This window comes from Anopheles ziemanni, chromosome 3 (genome assembly GCF_943734765.1).
Source record: "Anopheles ziemanni chromosome 3, idAnoZiCoDA_A2_x.2, whole genome shotgun sequence".
Lineage (NCBI taxonomy): Eukaryota > Metazoa > Arthropoda > Insecta > Diptera > Culicidae > Anopheles > Anopheles ziemanni.
In genome coordinates this window covers 15,807,524-15,834,676 of record NC_080706.1, presented here as the reverse complement: position 1 = coordinate 15,834,676, position 27,153 = coordinate 15,807,524, and the positions used below count along the sequence as shown (strand labels likewise).

Here is a 27,153-nt window from a genome sequence, read left to right as displayed (position 1 = left end):
ATAAATGCGCCGGGGTGCATAACAAGCCACTCCAATTCAAACCGTCCGTTGTCGATCGCTGTTTTGCATACCTCAAGAGTTAAACCGGAAAGTACCGGAGTGCCCGGACAAAACCGAGACGGCACGAAATTGTTTCATTGAACGGAACGAAGCACACTATCGCCAAATCCGCTCCACTTGAGTATGCATACGAGATAGGAGAATTCGGTGTGTCTTGCGTTCCACGTCGGATGTCAACTTCCGGCTGGACGCAACGAAGAAACCTCTTTCGGTGTTAATAGGATACTAACGGAAGGGGGGCCGGCCCTTGCCCGGGGAACGAAAACCGGCACTCGGAAAACCCCACACGAAGGCGAGGGGGAAATTGAAAATTGAATGTTCTCCAGAAAACCCGACAACTCCGACTCCGACTCCACCCGCTTGCTTCTTCTTCCGAAACCGCAACCCGAAACTCTTTCCCTCGCACAGAGACATCCGCCGACACAAATGTGTGTGTGTGTGTGGCCGTTCCACGACGGTCCACTAACTCACTTACCACATATCCTGTGTGCAAGACCCATCCCGGTTTCGAGAGCACGCCTTCACGTGGTCGCCTCCGGATTTTGGATTAAGCGAAAGAAAATGTTGTCGCTGGTCGAGCCCGGCGTTGGAGCCCAATTTAATGTTGGGTCATGCGAGAAAATCTAGCAGCAAAAAAAAAAACAAAACTAACAGGACATCTTTTGCGCAAAAGAACACCATGGCGGAAAGGGTCTCCAAAACGGAACGGCAAATGGAACGAAGGACACACTACTATCGGATCATCTAGATCTGAGCCGAAGTTCGAGGAGCAGTCCTCTCGGTTTAGTAGTTGTAGTGGCTCGAAATGATTGCCGTTGGTCTGCAAACTTGTGTGTCGCCGTGTGTGTGTGGATGCTTCTGTGTCTGCGTACAGGAAAAGTGGCGCTCGAGTATCGCCAAATCACTCCGAGGTTGGCTCGAGGTTTTCCACTTCCGCCTGCGACGAACGGTAGTATTCTCGGTTTAAGCATGATCATCGTCTCGTGGAGTAGAGCGCGCCATCGTCCCAACCCAAAATTCGCCCGAAAACCCCCGGCTCGCAGCAAGCCAACGCTCTCCGTCGCCACTCGTCGCCGTCTCGATCCCACCACTCTTCTTTGCCCGCCCGAGAGATTCACCCGTTCGCTTCGCTTGAGGGATAATGCGATTTTTGTCGAAATTGGATTTTGGAGAAGTTCTCTTATTATCCTGCCCCGCGCTCCATCCCTATCCCATGCCAGGGCTACCATTTGCCATCCGCATCACCTTTCTCTCCATCGCTTTCCACTCCTTGAAAACCCGTCGGGCCCGAACCGAACAACGACGACGACGACGACGTTGGTGATGATGATCCGGAAATGAGGAGGTTTGCAGCGAAATTTGTTTCACTTCCTTCCGCCTTCCTTCTCGCTCACCGGCCACCGTTGGGACGCCGCTCCCACTCACTCGTTCGGCGGAGTTTTTCTTCCACCATCATCCATTTTCACACTTCGTTTGCTATCAATAGTTTTTCTTGGCCACTTGGAAAACGGGGAACGAATGAAATGGGAAAGAATGAAAGAAACCGAAACCGGGCGAGCGAAAGAGTGCTGCCAGAGTGGTATGAAAATTTAAATAAGGGCTAAATAGAGTCCCCATTCCCGAAGAAAATTGGGAATAGTGTCGTGTTGGCAATCGGTTCGGCTTTGGGTGAATATCGGCAGATATGGTTCATTGAATTGTGTTTAATCTCATCGGTACACAGTCGCACAGGGAAAAGGGAAATGTTCCTCTTAGTTATCCTTCACCGACCGACCGAGTGATTCGGATAAGCGACGTGCCATTTAGAGGTGACAAAACTGCTAAACAGCCAATAATCTGAAGAAGGATGAACCAATTTTGGAGCTGGATTTTATTTGTACTTTCCGTTTTTACTAGAGTTGTGTTATTCAGGTTCAGAACCCTTGAATCTGGATGATTGTTTGTGTTTTAGATATTCATAAATATTTTAATGAGAGATTCATGAATCCCAAAGTGTAATCAACTGGTGAAAAGTGAAGATCAAAAACTGGCCAGGGAGATCCATTGTTTTTCTTTTGGTCGCATTATCCACGCCAATGAAATAATCATGGAGATTCGTGAAAGATCCATGAAACAATCATGAACATTTTATTAAGGTTTCGAAAGATTCATAAACGTTTGAAGCTTTGAATCGTCATAGATTCATGAATTCATATGAATAAATCTTGGGTGAAAGATTAATATGAATGCATCTCGCATGATACGTATCTATTGAATTGCGGTTGGTTAAAAGATGAATAAACTACAAACCTCGAAAGGTAATACTTCAAAAATATCCTTTGCGATCGATTCATTAAGTTCCCCATTTTCGTTACAGGAAATGATTTCATTTGTGAAAAACGATACCCTAAAAAATTACATTGAAAGGTCCTCAATCTAATACAGAATTGCACATGCAAATTTCAAGCATGCAGCATTTGTAACGTCACCGTCGACGACATTTTTCATTCACATTTACAGGCACGTCCGTGGAGACACCACACATTACCGGTGTTATCTGACATGATTGGATTGGTGAACATCTTCTTTTCATTTGCAATCTTCCTCGGGCACGAAAGTGGGCGGAATTCTGTTACTACCAGAGTCAGGTACCAGGGAATGAAAATAAGGAAGAAAGGTGAATCGATTCACAGTTGGGACTTCCAGCTCTTCACAGACGAGATCAATTTGACAAAAAAAAAAGAACATAAAAGGACCAAACCCGTACTTGAGGTATGCAGAAATGGCAATCGTCCACCAGGGATTCGTCGACAGATTAGTTGTACCTGGGAAAATCCTCACTTGCCGGAGGGAAATATCCATTACCAATTCAAATGTGTCCAAAGTGGATGGACAACCTTTCTCACTTCCGCAGATTCACTTCTTCAGATTAAAGACTTTCTTTTCCTACTGCACAAAGTTACTATTATTTCATAATTTATACTGGAAGATTTTGATCTTATACTAAGTTAGTTAAACTAAACATCAAAATCTTCAGTGTGTTTGGTTTGGCCTGTTTAAGATTCATCGTTTGTCCTTGGTTGTCCTCATTGTGGAATTACCGAATGCTCCAAAGTCAAACTGTGCACCGAAGCAAAAGTGATCTCATGGCACAGGATGGTACATGGACTTTAGCTTCTTACCACCATCTCCCCCCCCCCCTCCCCTCTCTCAACCAAACCCATCCACCACGGTTGCTCGTGCCATAGTTTGTTAGTGGACTTCTTCCGGTCCAGTTCTGCTAACACCCATTAATCAAGCGGCAACATTAATGTTTTATTGCTAAGGCACGAACACACACACACACACACACACACACACTGGCAGGCAGATAAATTCGTTACACCCGGTTGGAGACGGAAAAGAAGCAAAAAGGAGAAGAGAGAGAGCGAGAAAACGGGAGCCCCATGAGAAGTTTTCCGCGGAAGCTTTCTAGCAGCATAAGTGCGGCGGGAAGGGAACGTCCAGGCAACGAATGGGGAGGGAAAATTCGAAGCAAATTGTTGCTTCCCGTCAGCGCCCAGTAATGTGCTAATTAATTCATTAGTTCGCTCGTTGCGCTGGAAGAAAGGTTTGCCGGAGGTCGCCAACATCATGCTGTGTGTTTTTCGCGACGGGGCGTGGAAAGTAATTTATTTTTCACGCGACTCCAAGCAAATGGCTTTCAATTTGGAGGAACAAAGAATGTGAGATTTGCATTTAATATTCATATTTCAGGCTTTCGCCGGAGCGAACGAACATTCAAACACCGTTGGTAGTTTATTGGGTGATGGTAATTTAGGTTATGAAAAACTGTTCTATTTTGTACTCGCATTAAAATCGTATTAGCAAAATCTCTACTTAACTTTGGGAGTGAATAATGAAATATCAAATAAAACAATTAAATTTAACTCTCCACTGCACAAAAATGCACAATTTTTATCAGGTTAAAATTGATAAACGAAACAAATCAAATTTCCCAATATTTCTGACACTTACAGTGATTGAATAATATACTGATATCGCATTACGGTTTGCCTCCGCCAAAACCACCAAAGCAGTGCACAAACTCAAACAAACAAACGATCTCTGATTGGATCCAATTTCGATCACTCGAAGCATTCGGGTACGATTGTTTTTACGACATTACTGCTTCCGGCGAAAATCTAATCATGAAACTGCAATCAACGGAAAAGCGCTTACGCCCGTAAGACGCTGGTGAGAATGCATTGGTGTTTATCGTCGACACTTTCCTTTTGGGACCACCCACCCCAGCTGAGGGGGGGGAGGGGGATGGGGGGTGGGGGGGGGAGGTGTCTTTGATTGGCGAGATGTGTGCAACGTGCAGCAGAAAAAGAACCACCGTTCCGTCGTGCTACCATTACTCTCACCCGCTGTACAAACAATCTCCGTTTCTTGCCAACCCGGCTCGATTGCTTCAGGATAAAGAGGACAGGGGAAAGTAAATTGCATGCGCTTGGTAGCTGAGGGAAAACATCAGGGGGTCTTGGTGCACCTTTGCAATCTTCGTTACATTTTACTTTGCTGTTTTTCTGCTGAGTTTCTACGTTCGTAAATGTAACACAAGTTTCATTGTCTCTGTTCAGCCTTAGGATAAGAAATAAGGAAGATTTTTTTATCATTGTTGTATAACGGTAGTCACATTATATAATTTTAAATACTCTGTATGAATATTGTCTCAGTATTTTGATAAAAGATCATAGTGATTTAATCCCGCAAACAATCGTATTTTTAGTGAGATGAAAACCGAAAAATACCAAAAACCTCCCAGGAGAAAATCACTCAACACGTTTGCTGGCACAGTCTTCGCAGGAAAAATGACTCCGCTTCAAGAATGCTGAACTTGCTCCGGGGTTCCTCCCAAGAGAATAGCGCAGAAGAGCAAGGATGCTACTCTACGTAGTCGTCACATGCTGTTATGATTATAGGGAATACCACGATAAACCTCATCTTGTTTGCCGGTCGTATATTTGCCCGCACCCCCTTCGTCCTCCGTTGCGTTCGGCGAAAAGTTCACCCGCAAGTTTCCTTTCTTACATTGTACCTTCCCCTACCCCCAACCACCACACCCGCGTCACGGTGGTTGGGAAATGCTTCCTGCCGAGCTGTGACTTGTGACGTTGCGGCGTGCGGTGTTGGCTTGCGGCCTCGGCGCGCTCGTAGCGCATCGTCTTCCCCGGTGAACGTGTTGCCGAAGACAACGGCTGCCCCGGACGGAGATGACAGACCACCGTAACCGAACCGGAAACCATCGGTGCCGAGGGAAAACCGTCGAGAATGCCGCTGCCGAACGGCGCGCCTTGGTCTGACGCTGTGTCGCCTTTTGGGAGCGCTCGGAGCTCTCGGAGGCCGAGGACGCCGAGCAGACGTCGCACTCTCACTCGCCCACGTTCACAACGAGCGCGTTACAGCGCCACGAACGTCGGCAGTGTTTGCGGGACGTGGGGGTAAATTGCTGAGGGTATAAAATTCCGATCACGTTTTTATTGTCTTCGCATTTTCGTATGACCTAAACTATTAGGAGCGAAGAGATTTTCTCACCCCCCCCAACGGAAGCCGCGCAAAGAAAAGGGTATCGTCCAAGATTTGCGGTCCTTCTGTTCCCTCGCTTCCGCCGGGTGAATCACAGTTTTTCCTTAGATCCGCCGTCTCCTTCGCTTCCTACTCCAACCCCGACTTCCCCGGCTCGTTTCTTGTGAGTTGCTGCCCCATGCTGCTTCCAGCATTATCGGTTGCATAACGGCCCGTTATCCCATCTCGTGTGATCGTCCCCAAGCGGCCAACGCCGAGGTCGCCCCCGGCTTGGCGACTAACACATCCGCAGAAGACGCGTTTCGAGTTGCCCGTGGAGAAGAAAAATAGGACCGAACCATCCTCGAGGGCAATGAAACGGTTCAATGAATAGCTCATTCCGGCAAATGAAGATATAAATAATACACAGCGAACGCGGGCAGTGAGCGAGAGCGCGTGAGGGAGAAAGTGATAACACTTTCTTCCACCCACTCGGATGGTAGTTTTGGGCTTCACTACATCGAAACAGGGGGAACGTACGGTGTCAAGTGGGGCTGGTGTGGGGGGAAATCACAGCTTTTCACATCGTTGATCCTTAAAGCAGCACCATAAAATCATTGATGAAGCGGGCGCATGTAATGAACATATTTTAAGCTCGCGAAGTATCACAACAATATATATTCTAAGAGTATTGTAAGTAAACTAGTTTGATTGTTGTTATTGGTAGAAACCAACGTCTTTTTCGACGATTTCTTTGTGAATAAAGTTGTTAGATCATACAATTACAAATCAAATTAAAAATGAAATGTGTTTTTAGAAATCTGCAAAAAAATCGAAACTAGCTTTGCAAAATGCAATGGAGGCGCCTGGTGTCTTGTGAAATAAAAAAAGGCGGTTACACAAAATAATACTTTGATTAAACCAAAGAGTCAAAGAGATTTAACCGTCTTCATTTAAATATCTGGCAATTGCTCGAAAGAAAAGTTCTTGAAAAAATGGTCATGCAAGACGCAAACGTTTGGACAAGCACAAAGAGAGATTAATGAGCGAAAAGGAATGTTTCCCCGTTTCCGACTGGGCGATATTCTTCGCATGACGAATAAATTGATTTGTTTCGTTCTCACTTGTACAGCTGAACGATTCAAAAGGAAGCAGAAAGGCATGAGTTATCAGCTTATTTCAGTTGAGCTCAGTTTGAAAACTGAAAATATAAAACAAAAAAATATCAGGAAATTTCGAATTGGTTCGAAACAATATCATCTCGAACAAAACCATTGTATTTAACACACAGCAATGGCACTTATCTGAGTCGTTTAAGGTAAACTCTTCCAATGTCACATGCCGAATTCGTATGGCAAATTGTATATTTACAATCCGGCACATACGTCGAGACACTCTTTTAATTAATGCACTTGACAGAATGCCTCTGCATTTAATTGGTTCGCAGTATCGGTGGGTCCGTTCAAAAGTGTGATTGTGACTCGCACGGTAAAAACACACCAACAACTATGAAGCTAATTAATGGGCGAAAATCATCCATGATCAAAGGATTTGCTAAAAGTTGGCGTAATGCCACAAGCACCTGACGGTTTATTTTCCGCACATGTGCTCCATTTTTCCCAAGCGCAAATGCGACAAGTTAACGGGGTGTAAAAATTAATTATCCAAAGTGCCACTTCTGCATCACGAAGGTTTAACTTTTGCAGCGTAGGATTTACTTTTTCTGCTCTCAAAGTCAATCAGTACATGGAGCTCCAGTCAGGACCAGCTCTGATGCTAGACACAAAAGCTGTTATACGGAACCGGAATGTGCGGATGATAAGTATTGGTTAAGCAAGTGATGGGTTAAAAGTTAAAAAAAGATTCAGTGCGCGGGTTGAAATTTACATCCACCAGAGAAAAAATAAACCCAACCGTAGGGACAGTGAAAAATTTCACGCTTGTCATCAGCGCCACCCATCCTAGAGGTGTTGTCACACATTTGTATGTAGCGGGTCGGTACAGGCCCTTTTGGCACCCAGCACTCACATAGGGGTGTCTAGATGTTTTTCACCTCAGTGAATTAAAAATTGCTGCAAGTGACACCGCCAATGGGAACAAAAGCATGGAAATCCTTTTCCGCGCGGACACTTTTTTATGGAGAAAAAAATACCGGCTCCCGTCCACCGGAGGCAAATAATTATCGTTATGCTCTCGTTGCGCTATCAGCTATCAACGGCACGAAACAAGCGAATTTTCAACGGGGGAAAGATGGATTGAAAAATAAATTTCACCACCTCTCATGCTTTTTTATAATGTTTACTGGAAATTTAAAGCAAAAACCAAACACGTCAGAACCATTTCGGGACCATCATCGGAAACAGACAGTCAATTTTTAAATATTTTTTAAGTTAAAGGCACAATCTGTCGGTCCTACTTTATAGTCGGATCAAAACTGTGGTGTATACTTAGCTGTTGGAATAGTAGCATTTACCTGTAACGAAAAGCAGAAAAAAGGTAAATAAGAATCAGTACTCACGCATCTTCCGACACAAAAATGAAAGTAAATAACCCATTTTTTTACAGCAAAATTCACACTATTCGCATCTAAAGTACATTAAATAATGCAGAATGTATACGATTGGCCGAATAATACAGAATGTATAAAAGAAGCGGAAAAAGCAGTCCATAAGTAAAGTCGATAGAAATACCGAAGCTGAATGGAAACTTCTCCCAAATGGCGTATTAAAAAGTTTTCCCATAAAAAAAGAACCGTTAAAGCTGGCCGACAATGTCGGCTGCAAGGGAGCTATTCTCTCGAGACTATTGGCCTTAAAGCAGCATATCGAAGGTGAAGGTGACCACTGCTGACTATCCACTTTCCGTTCGGTGCGTGGACCCGTCATCACAATTTCGTGTTTGTCCGTCATTGGAAAGTTTTGGCAAAGCCATAAAGCGTTGATAAAAAAAAACAAGGAAGCAAACAGACACACCACCACACACGAACAATGCAAGGGCGTATCATAAACGCATGAAATGTCATGATCCCAATCGACAGGGAGAACATTTTCACCATTAGTTACCGGTAAGTGCTTATACGAAGTGATAGTGTTTATGATAAAGTTGAAGGACAAAGTGGATTTAATAAAAATATCTGAGATATAGATATTTAGATAGAGATAAGTGTAAAAATCTTTTTATGGCACGTAAGTTGAGTTTAACAATATATCCAAAAGATTGGAAATATCGTAGTATTTTTTTAAATTTAGGGTTAAATTTGATTTTAAAAGAAATTAAATGAAAGAAATGAAAATTTAAAATACATTTTAGGTTAGAAGAATTAGTTGAAAACGAAAAGAAGAACCGATGTATGCCCTTTCTCACGGTCGTTTTAAATGCTTAAAGCTTCCGGACATGAAAAATACTACGTGAAAAAAGAAAAGAACGCGGTAAAACAACACGTTAAGTAGTATCATAAAGGGATTCTGCACAACACCAACCTCGACCTTACGCTTCGTTTGTCAACCGACTGTCTGGAAAGCACGGAAATAAAGCGAAACTAGCCGTAGCCACTAAGGCGAACGGAACCGGTCGAGCATTGGACAGGTATGCGCGCACGGGGAGAGCAAAACACGGGAAAATAATGACATGTTCGTGACCGTCCGGGGCATCTGGAATCGGGGCTGAGGCTGGGCGCAACTGGGGCAAACACAAAACAGGAGAGTAAAAAAGAAAACCCACCATAGAGGGAAACCTAAGCAAGGAGAACACGAGACCGCGTGGTCGTTAGTTACGGTTTTCAAAACATTTGGAATCGGAGAAGCAGAAGAGCCAAAGCGAACGGTAGATCCACCACGACCCGGTGCACCAACAAAGACGATCGGATATCGTAGCTGTAATAGCAAGAATAACTCGAAGGATAATAATGAACTGTCATAAAAGACTTTTCATACACTTTCCGACTCCCACCACGGTCGGATAAACTTTTGCCAGTCGACCCTTGTCAGCGGATGCTCACCCTCACACGATACGGGAGAGATCGTCCGGTTCGCAACCCTCAGCCGGCGAAATGGAAGTTTTTTTCCCCGCGTGCCACCGGGAAGAAGATTTCCCTACCACAAGGGGGGACTTCTTTTTTTTGCCAGCAATGCTCAGAGTGGCATGGAATGACTTGAGTGTAGGGAAACACGACGAAGAAGAACCAGGACAGTAAGCGAAAGAGACTTCGCCGGAGGCATTCCCCAGTGGCCAGGACTGGTGACGCCACATTATGATTTGGTTTTTGATTTTTCCAGCCTGTCGGTTGAACAAGACATATCTTCACCTTGTTTTGTTGCCTGGTGGTAGGCCATACCGCGGCGGTAAGTGCGGGGCCTGCACTAAAGTGTCACAGAGTGAAATTACATTCCAACGAGTGGTTGCGCGTTGTTGATGAGTGTTACGTGGTTGAAAATAGAGAGTAACAAGATAGAACTTATAATGTAGTTCTTCTTCATTTGTTCACTATGAAAAAAGGGATCAAGATTTTAAAGTCAAGAGAAATAGCAACATAGTCTATTCTATCTATCTATATCATCTATCTATCTATAAATTATAAAATGTGTGCTATGCAACCAGCAACCTGCTGATGGAATAGGGAAAGCTATCCAAACCAATAATCCCGCAATAGAATAACTGAATTAGCGTCTTCATGATCGATCCTGATGCGCTTGGTTCTCGGTTTGAAGACACTAACTTGCCACGAATGTTTAGTATTTTCAGTTTATCCACAAGTATGAGGCATGAACAAAACTATCGAAGCGTATTTACTTTTGACAAAAAGTATCGACAGTCATAAAGCATTGATTGCTATAGCAACCAGCTTGATTTGGGAAAGAGTAAACATACTTGGATTAACAAAATACTTTTCATGTTGAAATTGTGTTTTGAAGCAATTTAAAATTTTCGCGCGGCACCGTCCCCAGGCCATATGAAATACGTTCAATAGAGTCAAGTAAAAAAAATACTCGACACCGGATAACTAGCAATGGTCTTCGTATAATTTAACAAAAAAAAAAAAAGAAAAACATAATGCACCACCAACAGAAGTGATGACGATTTTCCCTAGAACTGTTTTCTCCAATACACGATTCTTCAAGTGCTTCGAAACACATACAAAACACAAATTCATATAACATACAGTCACACACAAAACAAAAATATCGAACTGATTAACAAATCAACCAGAACGAAATCCAGAGCTCATTCCGATGGACAAACACGAGGAAACTGAAGGATTTAATTGATCCACATTTCTTAGCAATAAATATTTCAAAGCTTCCTAAGATGAATATGAAATCGTACAATACAGATTGAAATGGTTCGACAAGTGACTTGGACGACAAGGGAACAAGTGAACGTTGAATGTTATATTTGACTAAAATTTCATATTCTACCTCTTAGAAGATAGCTTTCACATAAAAAAAATCATAGTGCCCGTGTAACCGGGCAAATAAGCTAGTATCTCAAAAAATTTTAAAAATACCTCTTTCGAATTCATTCTAAGTAGGAAAAAGCGACTTGAGATAATCGGTAAAGTTAGACAACAACAGCAATTTTCAGCATCTGCAAGAAGTGCCAAAGGCAGCTTGAAAAAGTCTTGGGTTTGTGCTATTTCGAACCGACCACATATCCACCCGATGAACCGGCAACAAACTTTCCAAACCATGTACGGTCAATTTGGTCAGTCGGGTCAAACTAATCAGGTTACACTAATACGATGTCCGGATCGTGTAATGGTGTTTGCAACAGATTCATTCGCTCCCTTCTGGATATCGTACGCTTGCAAAAGTATTATTGGTGTAATTAAGAACCAACATCTCATACCAGCTTAGCGTCAGATTACAACACACTTCTTTTCTTGCTACATGTTGTGATATGTTTTCGAACGACTGTTGAAGGATAAATTTTAACAAGGAAAAACATTAACCCCGTCTTGGATTGCACCGCAATCGAATATTCCAATATATTATTGGCGTTTCAACAAGACTTGCATCGGATTGAGATAAGCATCGCGAACGTTTTCATCAATCCCCTCCCCAGTCGCTGTAAAAGTTTGATAAGATCCTTTGATTGAATTATTAATCATGTTTTATTAGATTGAAGGATGGTTAAGGTCGATCTGCTTCCTTCTTAGCTTCACTTTTTCAACGCACATCCTGTAAAAATTGCGACGGTACGAGGAGCTTGAAAAATGAACGGAACTCGACGCACAAGGAAAACTGGCACGAGGAAACCATCGAACGGGGATCGGCCTGGGGAAAACTTTATCATCACTTTTGCCACGGAGAACCACGACGGGGGGGAAAGGAAGAGTGCGAAAGTTTACTTTTTACTTTCACTGTCACTTTCGAAGCCAGTTCAGGCTTCAGGTCGGCCGAGGGATGTGAACAATTTGTTGGCGTCCCGTCGATGATGGCGGAAACCCTGGACGAGAAAAAAGTTTGACTGACTTCCGATGGCCAGATTGTCAAACCGGCGTCACAGCGTCAGCGTTGCCCGTCGTCGGGAGAATTTAAAGATAGCTACGGGATTACGGATTTCTTCACGGGCGGCGCGCTAACGATTTTGTCCCTTTCGCTGGCCCTCCACCCCCGAAAGGTTCCAAGTGTCGAAAGTGTCTGATTGGGGTGATGACTTTTTAATTGATTTATTGGTTTCGGCGAACAAACAAAAAAAAATGGCAGACACGTCCCGCGAGGGTTTGGCGGCACGGAACGAGAGGAGGGGGATAACTTTTAGTCCGATTCATAATGTGTAAATTTGATAATGTCATCTTGGTGGATCAGGCGGTATTTCACTTTTTTTTAAGGAAAATATTTCAATTCATCCCGCGTGATAAAGTACTCGAAGCGAAGTGAATTTCTGAACCTTAATGATTAAGTTTCTCGTATTTAATCCCGTCTTCTTGAGGGGCTGTTATTTAGGAAGTTATTTGCAAAACAAAGAGACCATTAATCACACTTTAATCGTCAGTGTTACACCTACGGTTATTAAAAAATTGTTTTTAAGGTAATGTTTGCCCGCGCAACATTTGAATCATGCATGAAAAAATCATTCCCAGCGGTCAGTCAACAAGCTTAAGACATCACCCACGCTAGTTAAAAGCAACGTGACGTCATTTTGTGTCTCTTAGTGTGTAAGAAAACAAGGCCTGAAGACACTTGCAACAGCATGGAGTAAATACATAAAAAAAAAGCGAAAGACAAAATAATCGCTCACCCGGAAGCGAGGAAAAAGTTCGGTGAGAATGATTAATTATCAAGCGTCACCGAAGGTCCAGCTTTCGGACGGCAGCCTCCCACATAACCAGCGGCTTATAAGTCTTTACGCTACCGTCTGGTGAGGTCTTCGGAGTTCGTTTTACGAAAAACTTGTTGCCCAAAGTCAGACGACGAGGTTTCAAAAGCAAGTCTCACCCTGGGGTAAGACAGTCACGGCCGTTTGATGGTGTGAGTTGGTTTTTGGTCCTCCGCTTTGACTTCCGAAGACTTGGCGACACGGGCCCGAATGGCTGGTACGGTTAATTAAAGCAATATTATGCAAGTAGCGCCGGGCCGAAATGGCAAACCGATCGGTTCAGGGTTGACAGTGCAAACTTTTCGGGTTTGCTTTGTGTTTGCGGCGCTCGTTTTCCACCGGACGTTCACAGCCGGACCGAACCGGTTAGCGACCCTGAAACCTGGTGGGAAGTAGTTCGGATCTCCTCGTCGGGCTGGCCTTGATCCAGTGATCCACAAAACTGCCGGCTTTAGGTAGGAGGCTGTAGCAGGCGCGGGGTTTCGAGGAGCCGAGAAATGGTGTCCACCGGATTTGGACTTTGTTTCTCCCAAAGGCCTCAAATATTCATCCGCCAGAATCCAACCAGTTTCGGTTACTATTTTATTCAATCACCACCAGCTAAATCGTCGCCAACTTTCTTCGACGTCATCGCCATGAGGGTCATTCGTACGCTAACGAACGACTTTTTGATTCTCCGACGACCACGTTTCCTACTCCGGTAGTTTCACAGCCGATAACGGACCCAATTCCCCTCGCCCCCCCGGGACGGTCAAACAACCTGTCACCACGACCGTCCAGTCCCGAGGGGCCTACTGTCGATGACGATTATATCGTACATCTCCGGATGGCCCGTCCCATGACGCCTCCTCTCCGGGCCCGACGCCCGCCAAAACCTCATCAGCATTTCGACCGGCAAGCGTCGTTGTGTCCTGCCATCGTCTTGGCGCTGAAGCACCGAAACAGCGCCACGGGCTCGGGCCTTTGCGGTCCGAACGAATCGAGTTTACGAGCCTCAAAGGCGACATCCATCGAACGATTTGTGGCAGGCTGTGGCATCTTAAAACCGAATACGTAGCCACGCCACGCTATCGCCATTCTTTCGTCTATGCTTGCTCGGCGGGAAACATTGTCTTGTATTTCGTTGGCCTTATTTCTTTCCCCTTGTGATTCCTTCATCGACTCACACGCTAGGCGAACAGCATCATTTCGTACTTTCCGCCCCGAAATCGGTCCGAGATGTTGTGCTTTTCTTATTTATATCGACGCCTTCGGGTCGAACGCTATCGGCGCTGCTTCTGCTCGGTGTGCTCGATACCGGATCATTAATAAACATGTGCCAACCCCGGCCAGCCATCCTTCGCGTCATTCGATGCAGAATCGTTTCCATCTTGCCAGATTTGGCTGCTGTTCCGTTATCCCGCTCCCCCAAAATTCATTCCTTCCCACTTTCTCGAAGCCTGAAGAGTTCGCCTGTACGCACCGATAAATCTGTCGTTGGCTCCAGCTTGAGGGGAGAGAGGTGACCGAAAAACGAACGAAACGAAAACTGTCTGCAAGCCGGATGGGATGCGGGACCGGAAGACAGATGTGTCCTTAAGAGTTTGGGGGGTTGCTTTTTCGGCTTTCTTTTTTTGTTAGCTGTTTCCGTCACACGATACGCCGAAAATGGGAACAAGATCGAACGGGAGGCGACGACCGACTGGAGCGACGATGAAGTATGGCTGTGATGAAAGTGGTCATCAGTTTTCGATTACGCGTTGATATTCACCCCACGAAGAAGAGGGAGAGAGAGAGTGTGTGTGTGACGAGGGGAAGATAACAAAAAATTAATGTAGAACAAATCGAAAGTCGATCGAGTATCTTTATGGTAATTACTGTTAACCGTGTTATAAATGATCCAACAAACTCAACTGGAATGCTAGTATGAACTATCCCTTGGTGCTTAAAATAGACGTTTAAATTGATACGTTCTATTAGACTGAAGTAAAATTGAGAATAAAAAAAATAAAACACAAAATAATACAGTAAATCGATTGATTGATACTCTGAAATAACATGTACCGTACACTTTCGTCGTGTCAAGCAGTGTTCGAAAGAGAAATTATAGTTATTTTAAAACTCAACACTGACAGATGCCTGTCTCAGAAATCTACAAACACATTCCTCCGTGCTTCACATTCAATCAATCACCGAGTTTCAGAGAAGAAAAAAAAGCGAACGAAATTCTTCCGCATTCCCTTCAAGTAAGCTTCATTCCGTCTGTCAGAAAATGTCGCCCAACGAAGGGGGTGGGAGAAAGGAATGGAGTGCGAGCGGGCAACTTTGTCGCCCGGAGCCCGGGACAAAGAAGCCAAACGGACGAGAAAATGGATCGGAAGAATTGTTTGAGCACTGTTAAGCAGGAAAACGGAACGTGTGTCGACTCCCACTATCACTCGTGACATCATTCAATCCGTTCGACACCTGACATCTGCTTTCGAAACAGTTGTTGTTTTTGCCCGCCCTGCCTGGGTGGGAGGAAAGGAGAGGAAAACCCTTCTTTGTCAGTTTGAGCCGGCACTGTATCACTGTCTTGATTTCAATGCTGCTCTAAAACGGAGTCAACGGCTGCGGAGGCCGCTCGAGTGGAACTTCTTATGGCGGTGTTTTGTTTCGAACTGAAGAAGGAGGAAAAACGGAAAATGGACGCAAAAAAAAAAACAACATTTCCGCTCAAAACTGCTTACGTTCATTTCAGCTCAGCGTTCGGTTCCTTGCCAATCGGTTATTGATGTGTCAGCGAGATTGATTTCGTATACGTTTGTTCGGCTTGCTTTCAAGCATCGATCGTCCTTTGCCATCACCCCTCGGGACTAATAGCCTCTCAGCTCCTTCCCGCCCTTCGATTCTCGTGAAAATGTGAAGTTTGCTGCTTGGTTATTTCCACTGCACGGGCAAGCAGCGAAGATGACTGACGGGAGGTCGGGAACACCGAAGAGGAATGGCAAAAACGTTTGCCTACCAGGAACGGGATACGGGAATCATTCTTCACTGTCACCAGCGCCGCCGGAGGTGGCACGAAACGCAAATTGTAGCACAACAAAAAGAAAAATTATCCACTTACCCCCACCGGTGGGGGGCGGGGGAGTCTGGGGAAAAACCGAAAATCAAATAGGTCCATAGTGCAAACCAGGAATCCCCGGGATGCTTTTTTTCGTTCAGGATTCCGCGGAACGTTTTCATGAATTGGAATGTTGTTGGGTTCCGATTGGACGAACGAAAGCGTTTTTTTTTTTGGGGGAAAAGTCATAAGATACCGATCTAACGATCAACGATATCATAGAAACCGTTTCACTGAAGCACTGTTCAGAAGAAATAGAAAACGAGAAAGGTTGTACGATAGGTAAATTTAAGCCCTGTGAACGAAATATGATGGTTTGTTTGTTCGCGTTGTAAGTAAGTACAAGGAAAAAAGGAGAACGTTCCAAGTAGCTTTCCACTAAGCGCAAACAGAAACGAGGAAACAACACGACGAACATTGTTGGGACGAAAATCAAAACGTCATGCTTTACGTTACCATCTCGCCGACGGTTTCGGAAATCCGGCAAACCTTCATGCAGTCGAAAAGATCGTATCGTTCGCTTCTGTCTAGCATATTTTTGACACAATTTTCCTCCCCCTAGCCTTCCGGGGGGGGGGGGGAGCGCACCGAGTGAAAGTGGCGGCACGTGGGTGGTTTTAACATACCATTTCGAACGCCCGGCCCGAGACGGAAAGTGATAGAGACAACAAAAGGGAAGTCTGGGCCGTGCGTTGAGACGCTCTCAAACATCACTTATCAATCAAAAACAAATTTCACCCACCTCGGAGGGAAATGCTGCTGTGTTTCACCCGCTTCAGCTGGAGCTGTACTTTCCACTAGCGGATGCTGTGTCATCGAGTTAACCCTGGCGTGCGCGTAAATAGCACGATCACGCCCGCTCGCTCGTAGTAAAGTGGCTGGCGGGCGGGGTTTGAATTACAAACGTGAAAACTCAACCCCGGCACCGATTTTGGAGGCTTGGTGGATTGATTTTATATTTTTCCTAGCCCCCTTTTCCGGAAGGCAAGGAACGAAAAAGCACCAGTCAGCATTCCACATCCATCCAATCGCATGCGGTTGGAAAAATTCCTAACGTGGGGAAAGCAATGATTTTTCGCTCGGTGCTTTATGACTCTCGTTTCTAAGAGAAAAACAAAGAAAAAGGCGTAGTAGAAGGCATCAAGTGGACTACAGGAGCTACAGATTTTACTTTGTTGATACTGAAATCAGTTAATCAAATGATGTGATTGCGAAAAAAACACAAACTTCATCTACTTGTTTATAAAATCAGTTCATTTTCACTATCTGTTGCATGCACGTCGATTGCCGATAACCAACGAAAGCATATTTGGTATAAACCGATGGTACTGAAAAACACCGACAAAGAATGATACATCCGAAATCCGACCCGGCATCGTAAACATCATCACGATATTTGCAAAGTTTCACGTTATCTCCTGGCCAGCAGGCAGCATTACACACGCACAAAACACACACTGCAATCCAGCACCGCGCCGGGCTGGAGAACTCATCAAAAACACATAATCCTATGAATATCATTACGCGTTCGGATTTCGCACCGAAACGAAATCTCCGATCCACGCGCGAGAGAGGAGAACCGGCCGAACATAAACTCATCAAATATATTGCTTCCAATAATTACAGCGCAAAATATGTATGGAAAAACCTCAGCCCCCCCCAGGGTCGCCCAGCGTGGGATATATGGAGCATTAAAACGGGATTGGTCTCGATCGTTTTGGTGTTTTTTTGTTTAGCTCTCCTTTTCTTTTTTCCTTTTTTTTTTTGGATAAAGAAAGTTTGTGAAGAAAAAATGTAAAAGTTGGTCCAATGTTCTCATTTCTCCAACGCGCGCGTTCCCGTTGGCGCCCTTCCATACGAACGGCAACGAGTATTCGCCTCACATAAAGCAAATATAGTATGATAATATACAACACCACGAGATTAGATTGGGATTTCTTTTTCCCTTTGTTTTCCTTTTAACTAGGACGCCAGCAGAAGGACGGCAGTATTGAAAAAAATACACAACACCCCAAAGCAGTTGTGAAGAATAATAAAGAAGAGAACACAGTAGCAACGAGACGGACGGACGAGCGGCAGGCAAGTGGCTAGTGAAGTAGCGGACGGTAGTGAAAAAAAAAATTGCAAACGCCATGCTGAAAATGAACGTGGATCATGAACCGCTCGTCGTGACCCGACCGGTTTTTCCCAAAAGCCAACAAAAATGGCCAACGATTTTGCGGTGGGGGAGGGGGGGGGGGGGGGCGCAAAAAGCTTTTCTCTCGCTCGGAGCAAAAAAGAAAAAAAGGACAAGTGCGCACAGCGCTGTAGAACCGAGTGTTCTCGCCCGGAGAGGAAACACCGACTCGCAACAAGAAGAGGATAAAGTTCCCTTAATCTACCGCCCCTGCTTACCCCCTTCTTGCTGGCCGGAAAACTCCCGTCCCATGCGGGGGAAACATGCGCCAAACGGGAACAGCAGCGTCATCCTCGTCAGTGTCGGGGCATAAAGCAAAACCTGGGTGAGTTTCACCGAGAGCGTGGCGTTCTAACGATAACCCGGAACACGCGAAAACCCACCGAATAGGAACGGACGAAGGAGGAGGCAGGGCGGCAGGGGGAAAAACCGGAGCGATGATGACGGTGTAGTCCTAGACTATTAATTTTGCGCTATGTATCGATCATAATTTTCCGCAAGTCGCCGCGGAACGATGAGCCCTAGACGCATCGCAGTCCCCGGCTCGATTCCCGGGCTGGATATTGGAGTAACCCCGGGTTTTCTTTTTGTTTCACGCGGAAGCCATAACAACGGACGGATGAGTTTGGTTTTTGTTGCGCTCACTTTTATGCTGGAGCATGTCTGCCGTGTTTGACAGACCATCGAGTTTTTTTTTACTTTTTGGTGTTTCCAATGACGTTTTCCATCGATCCATTGAATGGCTGACGGGGCAGAACCGAAAGACTAGTGCTCGAAATCCACAAGGAAGTGGCGCGAGACACAAAAGGAGGTGGGAAAAACCAAACGGCAAGGCACACTTCCGGGGCACTGACTCGCACACCCGGGAAAGCTGAGCAAACTGAGCACACAATTACTTTGTTTTATGTTGGCTCGAGCGCGCCGGCACCTTTCATACGTGGACGAGTGTTGTCGTTATCGGTAGAACGGTCCCCGCTTTCTCTTCCCTCCCTCGCATTTACGGCAGGCGATGCTTACGTGGAGCTGGGAACGTGTGAAAACTAGCAACCAAAATTACCGACCAGCAAACAAAAACGTTAGGGCCTAAAAGACACTAACCAGGCGGGATCGGATCGGACACGATTATGGTGTGGCTCTGGATTTCCACAGGACAACGAGACGCCTTTCGTAGGCTGTTCGGAGCGTCGCGGAAAGAGGCCTCTGGGCCAACAGGCAAGTGAGTAATGTGATGACAATATGTTTCGTTACTCCAGATCCGCCCAAACCATGGGTTCGCATCAAGGGTGGTGGAGTTTTTTTTTTAGTAACGTGAACCGCCGATCGTTCCTCGAGCTCGGGCAATCGAGGGCGAGACCTGGCAAGAAACCACTTTGCCTGCCGACGCCAAACTGGCCCGGTTTCCGCCCGACGATGCCTTCATCAACCGTTCGCCAATATCGAACTCCATGCTTCAGTTGGTCCATCATTTCGGCTGAGCTCTCTCCAAAAACGCGCCGAGCCTCGCCAGTGACTGTTATCGGCCATAAACCGATTGATTGATGACCGTGCCCGTTTTATGCGCCATTACGACACGCTGGAGTGCCAACGGATTTCCATCCTGTGGCATCCCCTCCCCCCGCCCGAAAACACCCGATGAAAGCCAGGAGGAGCGCCATCGCTCCAGCAGCGAAGTGGAAGAAGTAGTCCATTATCACACTATGACCAAGCAACGATGTCACCGTTGGTCTTCAGCACGTGGTCCCAGTTGCATAAGCGATACGTTTGAAGTCCTGCCCCATGGTCAAGTAAAATGTTGAACCTTTTTCTTGCCTTTTCCCCTCACTTTTCAAAACACCAGGCGCCTCCATTTGCTCATGAAACATGGCTAAACCCGAAACCGAAATAAAAGTCGTAACTTGCTGATAGGAATTAAATCGAGATTAACTGCCTTATCCATCAACAGATCATTTTCAACAATCTCTCAACGCTTGACGAGCTGCTCACCGAAATTGTATGAAAACTTATCGATTTCCCTGTACCGTCGATTGGACCATAGATATAAAAGCTTGATGAAACTTTCGGCACACCCCGACTCCCGAACGGCTTTACGGATAGCAGACACCGGATCCGGTGCCGATGGCTTCAACTAAGAACTATATCCACCCATTCTCTAACTCCTTTACGCTCCCATCAGCCGGGGGAGGCTAAAGATTTTTATCACCAATCCTCCTGTAGGCATCCCACAGAGAAAACAGCTTCGCTTCTCCAGCATACATCCTCCATACAGTCGGTTTTGCTTCCTTCAGGCTTAACTACATAAATCATCACCATTGCAGAAGGAAATGGGGCCCGTCCGGATAAAGCTTCACATCCGGAGCGGAGGTCGATGTGCATGCACAAGTTTTTACGATAAGTTATTAATGACGCACACCGTTCGGTAGAGCTGCACCATATTGGTACACCGTAATCAACTGACATGGCAGTAGCTAGAGGCGTTTTGCAGACACACAACCCACACACCCACGTGCTCTGATCCGGTACTTTTGCTGCTGCATCTGCACGAAGGGTTTAAGTTGTGAGACAATCTCTCAAAATGGCAATGCAGATGAAGGTTGCAATATGAATTTAGAATGGCTAGACATATCAAGAAACTTTAGATAAACTACAAGGTGGGTGAGAAAGTTTCAAATCAAAAATATTGTTTTAAGGACGAAAAGTTTCAATAATTAACAAATTTAAATTTAAAACCAATCAAACAATGAACCGAGTTCAGAACAACTACTCATAATAATAAAATATTCTGATTATGTTAACAACAATAAAAGTTTAATGTATTCGATGACTTAAAACTACCTGGAACACAAAGCAATCAAATTAAATTAAAATTATAAACTCGTAAATTTAGTTAACACAAACAGTGAAATCAATTTAAACTCCCTTTCAATGTTACCGACCCTAAAAAAACAACGACGCCGAAAGCCTATTCGATTATGCGTTTCCTTACTTAAAGTATCCTTTTATCTGCTGTTGTTAATGAACACGCCTTCCACATCGGTGAGGAGAACTGACTCCAGTTCTTTAACAAGCAAACATGTGATGATGATGAGAATGATTACGAAGGTCGTCAACGAACGAATCAGAACGGCAGATGCTGTGCCCTTTTTTGGGGGGAAGGAAAGGAACCAAGAACCATGCCGTATCCCAGCATAAAATGTCTTTATGCGTGTCTTTACGTATTTTAAATTGGTTTATAATTTAGTCCCCACCTTCCATCCAAGTGTCGTGGGCAATGGATGTGAACATCCGATCAAGAAAAAATATAAATGTTGATAATAGAAGATAGAATAAAAGCACGCGACATTTAAATTGACTTTTAAGCTGTCAAAATGTTTGTTTCATATATGAAAAAATGTCAAAAAGGGTGAACATATATGACGTCGATGATTTTTATTTCTAAATGAAAAAGAAGTTTTTAAACAAACGAATTTAAAATCCTTAAAACTATTGTTTCAACCTGTTCAGTGTTAGGAAGAACGGTACAGAATGCGAAACGTGGTGGGAAACTTGTGAAGGGATGCAAACTGGCTCTAATTTGAATAAATTTATTTGCATGTTTTTATGCCGCTCCAGTCACGTAACGTGCCAACATATTTGTTCGTATGACACACTCACACGCACGCGCTCACAAAACTTTGAGGCAGCACAACCCTTTCTGCTGCGAAACCCAGGTTCGACGAACGAGTGCGGGACCCTTCGAACGCTGAATGAAGCGACATGCCCGGCGACGTACGTGTGCTTGCGGGACGACTTGCTGCCACGAGCCGGAAACGGGACGGTTGCTTGCTATCACTTTTTCAGCTTCCGGCACCCCACAACCCAAGGTGTTGGTTTTTAGTTATGATGGTAATGGCGCTGTAGTGCCGTGCGCCCACCGACCGTTCGAACTCAACCGAAAAACGGACTGGCATTTTAGTGGGTTCGTAAGGGTTAAACGGTAACGGCGTCGTTTATGCACGTACTTGTCGTCATCGTCGTCGTCGGCGGCGATGTCCTCGAGCTTTCAGGGTCAGTTGGTAAGGGTTTCTGGGACAGAGGCGGATGGAGAAGCGTCGGAACAGCGCCGTGATGAATTTACTTACGACCTGTGCATATGGCCGTTTAGCATATTTAGATCTGGTGCTTAGGCATGGCCCGTGGGCGAATCGTCGTTAGTCGGGATATTCGAGTTCGAGTGTCCTTAAGGGTCTAGTAATTTTTGTATCGCCCCTTTTCTGAGGTCCACATACGAGACACACACATTTTACGAGATGTTTTAATACATTTATTTCCTCTCCGGGGTGAGATTCTTTAGAGCTGCACACTCTAGAAAAGTGTTTCCCTCAAACATCGCAAACATTCATTCTAATACCCTCTCTAAACCGCTCGAGCGACTGATAAAATTAAAAACAGAAAAGAAATACGGCTAACTGACTCCGGAAAAGAGATAACAAACACAGGAAACTGGGTAACCAACTCATTTCAACCACTGAAAGAAATCATCCCGGCGCACGTGCGGAAGTGCTATAAGCATTTCCTTCCAGGGAATCGTTGACACCGGCAGTGAAAAGCGACCAGGCAGATGGGTTCAGCTTTTCCCCGAAAATTCCTCCCCGATGCGTGGCGCCAACGTTCTTCAACAACACGCTCGAGTGGTGGAATGCGTTCACATGCAACCTACTCGAGGTTGCTGTTTTCCAGTGTCAATCTGGCATCCACCACCGGTTCCCGGGAAGTGCGGAATGGAAGCAGACTGAAAAGACACCGAGCAGACCGTGTTCGACACTGGAGTGAAGCATCGGACGAGTCTTTCCATTGCGTTGGCTTTGCGAAACGGTTTAATTGGTATGGCGAAAGTTTTCCCACCGTCACCATTGTTCTGCTCGGAAGCGACGGATCCTTATCTCTTCTCATCCGACGAAAATTTGTTGAAGTAAATCAGACGGCGGCAGCTAGGATTTCCTGTACGTCCATTGGGAAGCTTCTCTCTGCGATTAGGGAGAGAAGTTTGCTTCGTAACCGTTTTTCCGCTCTAATTCGTTAATCAGATTTTTGGAAAAGTGATCAATAGAACGTTAGAATTTGCTAATAATAATTTCCTAGAAAATCTGAGCTGAACCCAAGAAATTTGTATTAATTATTGGAAATTTGAAGGGTTACAGTTTTCAACATTTTTTGTCAACTTTGCCAAACGCGAACGCCATCAATGCGAAAAAGATTCCTAATTAGCAGCCAATCGATAACGAATGCAAATGAGATTCAACACCAACGACTTAACATTCATAACAAATACCGCGACGAGCTGAAAAAGGGCAAAGCCTCAATGGAGATTTTAATTCGATCAACGTTACGCGCTTCTTTTCTTGAAGTTCAAAATTCGGATCCTTATCACACGACGGTCGTGTTACACGATTGAGCAGGATAGCTGTGCAATCTTTCCCTTTTTCTCTTCACAAAAAACACGCGCTGTTAAGCCTGTTCTGTATCTACGATAATTACCACCCACAACTCTTTATGACGTCATTTTTCACAAGAATCGATGGAAAAATCGATGTAGCAGCCGTGTTAAGTATCGGTGGAGAAAAAAAAGAATGCGTTGCGTGAGGTGATAGTAATTTGTCACTAATTAAAAGAGGCAGCAAATGTTTGATCAAAGCGGATTAGAAATTCAAAAATTATGCAAATTAACTACCCGTCCACTACCGCAAATAGGCGACGTCCTTCGAGCCGCAGCGAAAGAATTCTTCGAACCGTAATCTTGCGGTCGAAAGTAATCGTGTACCAAGCCGTGGTTTAAATAATGAACGACGTGGTAAATTTGAATGAAAGAAGTTGTGCCGGTGGAGGAAGCGACAGTAATTTTTTTTTTTCGTTTTAGGGATTAAAATTTTAAACAAAACAAGATTGATGAAACAAGTTAATGATTGTGTGCCGATAGTCAATCATAATATAAGACAAAATAGAGAAAAGGAATGCAGTGTCAACGTGATAATTATTTTTAAATGGTGAAACTAACCATTCTAATACGGAAATCATAAGGAGTTAGATAATAGTTCATGATATTCTAACTCACACAAGTTACTGAAAATTTGAAGAATCCCAAACTGAAGCTCGATTCATTTTGAAGACAATTTTCTGTTTAGGGTGTCTGAGGTAAAATTATTTTGATATTTCACTGAGACATTTTCCATGAAACAAAAATTTAAAAGTCTGGTGAAAGTCGCTTTTGGAAGCACTTGAAGCTTTTTTTTAAATTTTTTTCAGGTTCTTCTACTCAAATGGAAGGAGATATTGTCCACATATGTTAAAGTCCTCATTATCGTATTATAAGTTGAAATTTAATACAGGAAAACATAAGTTTTTGTAGATCGTTGTCAAAAAAAGACAATCCACATAAAAAACATAACATAAAAACAATCATAATTTATTTTTCTCCCTCATAAATACAAAAGCGTATGGTCAAATAAATGGTCCAATTCTTTCTATGTCTCTAAATACTAATAAAAGCCTAGATTCTATCGATAGAAAAGTCTTACATCTTATTACGGTTGTGGTCGTTCCCGGATAAAAACTTCAACAAAACCCATTTCAACAAATTAGGGACCTCTAACGCGGCTCGTGCTCGTTCCCAATCAAAATACTATTAAACAATAAGCCCCTCTCCAGCCGCCGCCTAAACGGTTTATGCTAATGAGAGCGAAATACACATTTTAATATTTATGCCCATGCTTGGCCGAACCACGGCACCGATTTTCCGCCAACCATGTTGTTTGATAAATCACACACCCGGGAAGCGTAAAGGGAAACTAGTGGGAGGGTGAATGGGGTGAAAATTTAAAACCACTATCATCATTTCCCGCAATTCTATCCATCGACGGGTTCCCGGACGGCCGCGAAGTTCTAATGATGTGTGTCTAATGGTGGTGTAATTTTGTCACCTCTGCATTATTGTCGCATCGAGCTCGTTTTCCAACCACTGACATTCCCCTGGTCAAGTGATGTCCTCCTGTATTGCTACAAAATAAATGTGACCCACCGCTTCCCTCCCGAAAAGTGCCACCTACCTGTCCGCGATTGGAGAAGCCGTACTTGTGCGCGATGGTGTCGGCGAGGTCGTTCCCACGCGGGATGTAGACGGCGAACTCGTTCATGTAGATGGCGGCCGGGCGGGCATTGGCGCGCCTCGCCTTGGCTGCGTTCACCGCCTCGAGCGGCAGCGGGCCGGCTGCGTACTCCAGAAGCCCATCGTTGACCTCGGCCGCCAGCGACGCCGCAGCCACATCAGCGCCAGCGAACGGCGCCGTAATTAGATCATCGTTACTAACATTATAATTATGCTGCTTCGCAAGCCTATAATTACTACTTCCATTAGCGTCGGCGGTGACGTTGGCTTCCGATGACGCGTCGGCACCGTGCATCACCAGCGCCACTAACGTCGCCACTAGCGTGAGCTGCACCATCCGGGCGCCCATTTTGTGGCCTGGCGGCGGGGGGACTGTCGGGTAGGGTCGCTGGTGTGCGCTGGCCGTGTGCCTGAGACTGTGCACAGACGACCGGGACGACGATGACGACGACGCATCGCGCTGCCGGCGGTCGCTGGGAAGGGGCGCGGGCCGCGCTGGCGTCGCTGCGGTGAGGATCGCCATTTTGTGCGTGCCGAGGAGGTCCTAGCTGGTGGCCGGGCGGCACGGCGGAAGGCAGCAGCACCGGTTGCGGCGGGCTGGCGATGGAAAGTTGCTCACTAAGTCGCGGACACTTGTCGCGGTCATAAACGCTGGATTTTTCCTCCGCTCCGATGTACGCACCAGGGGACCAACAGGGGAAAAAGGGGTCGGGAAAACGAAGTGTTAGGCTTAACGACGCGCTAAAAGACTCGCGCCGCAGGAAGAGCTAAGGGAAACAGGACACTGCGCACGCCGCTTTTACTCTTTCACCCTCGCCTCGTCACTGAGGGATTATACGTTTGCCATTATTTCGGCACACATTCAACATTGCACACTCACACCGCGTTTGAACTGGCACTTTACAAAATTTCCCAAACGCTACAGTGACCTGAAAGGAAGGAAGAAAAAATATTCATTAGGGTAACGGTACCAATAGTTGTTCACTTAGTAATGTAACTAACAATATGATATAAATTATAAGTGATAAGAACACAATATTTTACATATTTGTACCAATTATGATCGAAACAGGACTTTTCCTCTGGAAAACATCTATTTTTACCGTAAAACATTAAACATAATCGGAAAAAGCCTATATTTCTTCCGAGTTGGTTGCTCCTATAATGGTGGTATGGTTCCTATAGTTGTGGTATCGTGTTCCTATAGTGGTGGTAGTACTTGGAAATGACTGAATATATTTTGACTGTGACTTATTTTTGACGCATACTTTAAACAGAACGGCCAAATACTCATAAGCCAATGCATTGTCTTGGTCATAGACCAATGCATTGCCCTCGTAGACCTCTCACAAACCAATGCATTTTGCAGCGATTTATAGCCTTAAGGAAATCATGGCATACCTGATCTTTAGAAAGCCAACATATTAGTACAACCTTTTTGGTAAATATGAATTTTGGAGCCTTAATTTATTACGGAATGAGAAGGTTTATCGTTTAAACACTTCGCAGAAGATCAAAGAACATTTCATAGAAGAACAAATATCTCCATTGTATTTATTTCGGCGTACAGCCAGGATTTTATTCCACTACATCCACTATTGGTACTAGCACCACTCTAGGAGCGCTTACCCTAATACATGTACACCACGAATATGACTTGACGTTCTTTATTTTTCCATCACCGGAGCAATTTCAGCAGTGTTTTATCGCGCAAAATAACGTTAAATTGCTGTTCACTTTCAACCGATCGTGTACGAGACAAAGGGATTTTTCATCACCCCAGGATAACAACAGCCCCATTAGGCGGATGGTAGATAATCTGCACCTTTTTTTTCTCCAACTACGACGTCG

General features: G+C 44.8%; 1 protein-coding gene across 1 annotated transcript in view; it reads right to left on the bottom strand.

Moving 5' to 3' along the window:
- The window catches only part of LOC131284205 (furin-like protease 2), an 88,154-nt gene extending 62,503 nt beyond the window's left edge, over positions 1–25,651 (bottom strand). Inside the window, exon 1 of the mRNA XM_058313059.1 lies at positions 25,244–25,651. Coding sequence (XP_058169042.1) covers positions 25,244–25,651 — 408 coding nt within the window. The remainder of the gene's footprint in view (positions 1–25,243) is intronic.
- Between the last annotated feature and the right edge of the window lie 1,502 nt (positions 25,652–27,153).